The 6,141-nt window shown below is 52.6% G+C and overlaps 2 protein-coding genes across 2 annotated transcripts; both read right to left on the bottom strand.

The window, feature by feature from the left end:
- Positions 1-346: 346 nt before the first annotated feature.
- Positions 347-4,984, bottom strand: LOC123107676 (UDP-glycosyltransferase 86A1). Its single transcript, XM_044529627.1, has 2 exons — positions 4,274-4,984; positions 347-1,461 (listed from the first exon to the last, which is right to left on the bottom strand). Exons 1-2 carry the CDS (start codon positions 4,806-4,808, stop codon positions 557-559), a joined length of 1,440 nt encoding a protein of 479 aa, XP_044385562.1. The 5' UTR covers positions 4,809-4,984; the 3' UTR covers positions 347-556.
- Positions 1,470-4,263, bottom strand: LOC123107683 (UDP-glycosyltransferase 86A1-like). Its single transcript, XM_044529638.1, has one exon. It carries the CDS (start codon positions 2,205-2,207, stop codon positions 1,602-1,604), a length of 606 nt encoding a protein of 201 aa, XP_044385573.1. The 5' UTR covers positions 2,208-4,263; the 3' UTR covers positions 1,470-1,601.
- Positions 4,985-6,141: the final 1,157 nt, after the last annotated feature.

The raw sequence follows: 6,141 nt of genomic DNA, 5'->3' as shown, positions 1-6,141 counted from the left end.
GATATTTTTATGGTCAAACTCTATGAAATTTGACTTTAGACAATTCTCATATATGGAAAAAACAAGATCACACTTCACAACACTGAGTCAATGACTGTGCACACACTAGACTCGACAGATGTAAAAAACTAAAAAAGAAACTCATGAAAAAACGGAGTGAGAAATAGTAAATGTTCATTTTTTTGAGACAGTCTCTTATATTTCTTTACGGAGGAAGTAGTATATGTAGAACTATATGTTATGACTTTGATATCATGAAGGTTATTTTTTTCGAAAAGGGGGTTTACCCCGGTCTCTGCATCAGAACAATGTATACGGCCATAATATCATGAAGGTTATAGAAATCTATATAAATGAGGATTTCATAAGACATTACGCAAAATAGAATCACATTCCACGTCCATTTATGATCTATACCACTTACCGATTGCACCACACAGCACTGAGTCAATGACCGGGCACACACTACACACAAGACAAGAGTACAAAGACGCTTATTCGCGGCCACTTCCCCAACACCCGACATGCGCGCTTCTGGCCCATCGGTCGGCTCAGCTTAACATCTGCCGCAACGGTGCGTTAGCTCATCGAGGAACTCATTGAAGCTCCGCTGGGATGACCCGCCGTGCGCGGTGGCGGCCTCGAGCGTCGCTCTCACCTTCTTCACCGCCTCCCGGAGCTCCTCACCCTCTTTCCCGGACATGACGCCCTCGATCCTCACCCTCACCTCGTCCGCGAACACCGCGCCACGGTCCCCGATGGGCACGCCGATGCGCCACTCCCGCACGACGAGCCGCCGGTTAGTGAACTGGTCGGTGAGCAGCGGGAAGCAGAGCATGGGCACTCCGGCCCACACGCTCTCCAGCACGGAGTTCCACCCGCAGTGCGTGAGGAAGCCACCCAGCGCAGCGTGGGAGAGGACCTCCACCTGGCAGCACCACGGCACCACCAGCCCGCGCCCGGCGGACGCGGCCCCGAACCCCTCGGGCAGCGGGTCCGGGTCGTCGGAGCTGACGATGTCCGGTCGCATCACCCACAGGAACCTCGCGCCGCTGGCCAGGACTCCTCCCGCGATCTCATGCAGTTCCTGCTTCGTGACGTGCGCGTAGCTCCCGAAGGAGATGTAGAGCACGGAGCCCGGCGGCTGCGCGTCGAGCCAGTGGGAGCAGTCGGACTCGGCCCACATGGAGGTGGCGACGGCGCTGCGGGCGAAGCCGGCGGGGAAGATGGGCCCCACAGCGTAGAAGGGCTTCTCGGCGCGGAGGGCGGCGATGGTGGACGGCTCCAGCTCCTCCACGGTGTTGCAGAGGACGTAGTCGGCACCGCGCGCCTCTTCAAAGGCCTTGAAGATGATGCGGTGCACAACGCTGGTGGTGTCCGTCTCCTGGAGGTAGGACATGAGCTCGTGCGGCTCGATCGTCGGCACGCCCGGGATGTAGGTGATCGTGTCCTTCCGGGGCTCTGAAAAAAATAACTTCAAAATCGATGGCATGGCAAACCATTTTGCAGCAGCCAAATTTACTACTACTCCTTCACTTTAGTGATCTAACCACCCTTATATTTTTTCGGAGGGAGTACTTGGCAAAAATATTAGTGGCACTTTATTGAATTGAAACATAAGCATATTGGAGTGGATTCCAAAAATCGTATTTTTCACCGTTGCATCCGAAATGGCCGTTGTTGGTGAGCAGGTGAACGTGGTAGTAGAGGTTGAAGATGAGCGCGGGCTCAGTCCAGAAGGACACGTACGCGATGCCGAACTTCCTGGCCAGCGTCGCCGGCCACACGAAGAAGGTGTCGGCGACGAGGCACGTAGCGGCCGGGTCGACGACGACGCGGCCGAGCACCTCCTCGACATGGCCGGAGAGCGCGTGGAGCAGCGAGCCCATGAACTCGTCGTGGTGCAGCGACCGGTCGAACCCCACGGGAAGGCCGTCGCTGATAAGCTCGTAGCGCACGTCCATCCCCGACGCGCGCGCGCCGGCGAAGAAGTCGTGCCCGGCCGGGTCGACGCCGAGCGCACGCGCCGTCTGGTCGTGCACGGCCTCCGTGTTGACGACCGTGACGGCGAAGCCCCGCGCCGCCAGCCGCAGCGCGAGGTGCGTCACGGGGATGACGTGGCCCTGCAGCGGGTACACCACCACCACCGCGTGCGGCTTGGCCTTGCGGCCGCCGCTCGTCGCCACGCCGGCCTGCTTTTGCGCCATAATCACTTACCTCTAGCTAGTAGCTAATTCCTTGGGTGTCCTGCGAGCTATCACTCCCATTTCTTGGGTGTCCTGCGCCATAATCATGATCCCGTCGTCGACATCGGCGTGACCCCATTATTGATCCATGGTGGTACGTCGTGCCAAGATCGCAAGCCTTCGGCCCTGCCCGGGATGGGACTAGCTTATGAAATCCGTCCTTATCTCTTAGCCGCCGGCCTGCCGGCGGCTCGTGCTTATGAAATTTGTTGCCAACGCTTAGTCAAAATTTGCCTACTTCATTAATCTGGTGCGCGCACACGCACGCGCCTTGTCTTGTTGCCAGACGAATGGCGTGATTACACGACTGCGCAGCTTAATTACCAGCTACAACGATATCTGGCGTTTCTGCATGGGGAGAGTGCGCAAGTGATGTAAGTTTTTCTTTTTCTTTTTGCAGGGAGATGTAAGCTGATGATGATCGACGGAGAACTCGGCTTTTGTTTTGAGACCGTGCAGGTAAATTAGAATGGGACTGACTAGAGACCAGTAGAAGCTGTCCGCCGCAGAACCAAGGGCTAGAACCCAACTCATTTTTTTTCTTCTGTTTTTCTTCTACACCTTCAAAATGTACTTCTGTTCATCTTCTAGCCCGAGCCCCCAGCTACCACCGGCCTAACTGCCTGATGTCGCCGCCCGTGGCCGATGGCGCCCCCGGCACCACTAAGTCACTCTGTGCATATGAAAACCGAACCGAAAAACCATACCGAAAATAAACCGAACCAAACCAATTTTACGGTTTTTATGGTTTCTGGTTTCGGTATGGTATGAATTTTTCATACCGATTTGAACTTTGGTTTTTATGGTATATACCGAAAACCGAACGGTTAACCGAATAAACTGAAGTAAAAAATAAATTTATATTTCTTGAGATGAACAACCATACAAACCATACAAGTTGTCATTTTTCTTGTATACGAGTCAAATTCCCTACTAAGCCCATAAATTTTTCTGGTAACATAGTCATTTTTCTCTTTTTAAAATGCTAAGCACGTCCATAACCATCAATAGATGTATCAATGCATGCATATATACTTACATATATATATATATATATATATATATATATTTATTTATATACTATTTGTGTAAAACAGTATGTGTTTTGAGTCATAAATTTGCAAATTATTATTACGTCATTTTCAAATTCGTGTCAACTTTGGTTATTATGGTATATACCGAAACCATACCGAAATAATTTGATATATACCGTTTTAATTTCATACCGTATTACCGAAGTATTAATACCATACAAACCGAAAAACCGTATAAACTGAACCATGTAAACTGAATAAACCGAACGCACAGAGTGACCCCTAAGATAGTCACTCGGTGAGCATGCACCCATAGGATAGACATTCGGCGGGTCTGCATCCCTAAGATAGACCAAGAGGCTGCTACTTCCCTGGCGGGCCGGCGGCTGTTGCTTACTTTCTCGGAAATTGAATTATATTAGGTGATTGACATCCAGCTAAACTGGCTTGGAATTTGCATGTGTGATAAGTTGATTCTTTAAGTCGTCCGATATATATATATATATCCAATGGCTGTTGTGCTTTCTCCTTCCTCCAGCCAGGAACTTGTTCTGAAGTAAACTGTCGAGCGTCGAGTCTCCCGTGCAGTGGAATACTTTTCCTTGTTTGGACCAAGTCGGCTGGCGAAATGGAATTGGTATTTCCCACACAAAAGAAGCCAACAAGGAAAAGGAAACGCCATCGCTCTGTCTCCTAACGATTGAGGCGGGGGACACTTCTCCTGTCCGTATATACAATCATGGACCAGCCAGGGACACACGTTCAAGGTAAGAGACAACGACGGCTGCAAGGAAGAGAGCAAGAAGCCAATGCAAATATGTGATGCTGCTACGATCGATCGACGCGCAATGAATTTCAGAAATTAACAAAATATGCAGCGCAAAACTACTCAGCTCCTAATGCATGCATGATTTGCAACGTCGTCATGGACATGGTACATCGAGATATGAGCTTGTACCTTTGCATGGTGTATGTGCTAGTTTGTACTAGTACCTTTGCTGTTGAAGTGGCCGTGCTTGGTGAGCAGGTCCATGTGGTAGTAGAGGGCGAAGATGAGCGCCGGCTCCGTCCAGAAGGAGACGTAGGGCACGCCGAGCGCCCTGGCCAGCGTCGCTGGCCACACGAAGAAGGTGTCGGCGACGAGGCACGTGGACGCCGGGTCTAGGACGACGCGGCGGAGCAGCTCCTCCACGTGCGCCGGGAGCACGTGCAGCACGCCCTCCATGAACTGGTCGTGGTTCAGCGATCGGTCGAAGCCCAGCGGGAAGCCGTCGCTAACCAGCTCGTACCGCACGTCCTCCGACCCGCGCGCGCCGGCGAAGATGTCGCAGCCCCGCCGGTCGACGCCGAGGGCGCGCGCGGTCTGCTGGTGCACCGACTCCGTGTTGACGAACGTGACGGTGAACCCGCGCGCCGCCAGGCGCAGGGCGAGATGCGCCGCCGGGATCACGTGGCCCTGGAGCGGGTAGGGTATCACCACGGCGTGCGGCTTCGTCTTCGTCCGGCCGCCCGTGCCGTCTGCCGCCATGTGGCCGGGTACGGCTTCAGCGAATATGAGCGCGCTGAGCCGTAGACGTGGGCAGTGTCACACGCTGTGAGTGAGATAGGCAGGGAGGGAAGAAAGGAGTGGTAAGCGAGTGTGTAGGGACGGAGCGGGAGAGTTGAGCGGTGGGCGTACGCTCGTACTACGCAGGTGGGCGCCCGCACGGTCGATTGATTTGGCCATTTGCATTTGGGGAAGGAAGAGTGTATCACGGGTGGTGGGGCTCCGTGACGATGACGTACCTGCAGCTGGACATTGGCGACAATGCATGATTGCGTGAACGTCTCACTACCGGAAAACTGACCTATGCCTATGGCCAAATCAATGCCGACGGCTGCCGTCGGCCTAGCTTGAGATATGCTGACAGCCTTGTCCTGGCCGTCGGGCTATCCTGATATAAGCCGACGGCAGCCATCGGCACAGAACGGCCGTCAGCCTATCTACGAACACGCCGACAGCAGCCGTCGGTATAAAAAAGCCGTCGGCATACAAAGTGGGCCCCGCGACCCCGCCCGTGACCAGCGCTAACGCCGTCAACCCTATGCCGACGGTCGGGACGGGCGGCCGTCGGCATATCTCCGCATGCCACGTCACCGATCCGCGGCGTAGATATGCCGACGGCAGCCGTCGGCATAGGCGCCACGTCATCGATCCACGGCACGCCCCCTCCCAAAACCCTGCCGTTTCTATGCCGATGGCAATGCCGTCCGCATAGCTATTTTTTTACATGCTTTTTTTCATATGTTTTTATGCTTTTTTTACATATGTTTTTATGCTTTTTTATGTATTATATGAATATATATATGTAGTTTGTAATTTTTTTCATAGATTATGAATATATATGTATATATATATATATATATATATATAGTTTGTATTTTTTTTCGAGCACATTAATAATGTACCATCATGTTCTTTTGAATATAGGTCTTTATATTTTCATTTGGGGAAGGAAGAGTGTATCACGGGTGGTGGGGGCTCCGTGACGATGACGTACCTGCAGCTGGACATTGGCGACAATGCATGATTGCGTGAACGTCTACCACCAAATGCCATGTGGCGTTAGGCCAACTCTAGCGTGCGACCCCATCCCGTTCGGGTGCGTCCGTTTGAGGTAGAACGAACGAATAACTCGGCCCAACGCGCGGCAAACGAACAAATGTTCGAATTTCGTCCGTTTTCGATCTATTTCTGGCCCAAACTTACGCCGAGTTTTAGATGAAACGGACATCGCGCCGACGGGCTGGACGCACGCCCTTTTCCTCCACGTGGCCGCCTGTTGGGGATACTAGCACTACATTTGCCTCCAACGCCTCCA

Source organism: Triticum aestivum, chromosome 1B (genome assembly GCF_018294505.1).
Source record: "Triticum aestivum cultivar Chinese Spring chromosome 1B, IWGSC CS RefSeq v2.1, whole genome shotgun sequence".
Lineage (NCBI taxonomy): Eukaryota > Viridiplantae > Streptophyta > Magnoliopsida > Poales > Poaceae > Triticum > Triticum aestivum.
Note: the sequence above shows the minus strand (reverse complement) of the source record. Positions and strands in the feature narration are given on the sequence as shown.

Coding starts and splice junctions, on each gene's coding strand:
- LOC123107683 (XM_044529638.1), bottom strand. CDS start 2,207: ATGGCGCAAAAGCAGGCCGGCGTGGCGACGAGCGGCGGCCGCAAGGCC.
- LOC123107676 (XM_044529627.1), bottom strand. CDS start 4,808: ATGGCGGCAGACGGCACGGGCGGCCGGACGAAGACGAAGCCGCACGCC. Junction 1,462..4,273: donor CGGCCACTTCAACAGCAAAG/GTACTAGTACAA, acceptor TATTTTTTTCAG/AGCCCCGGAAGGACACGATC.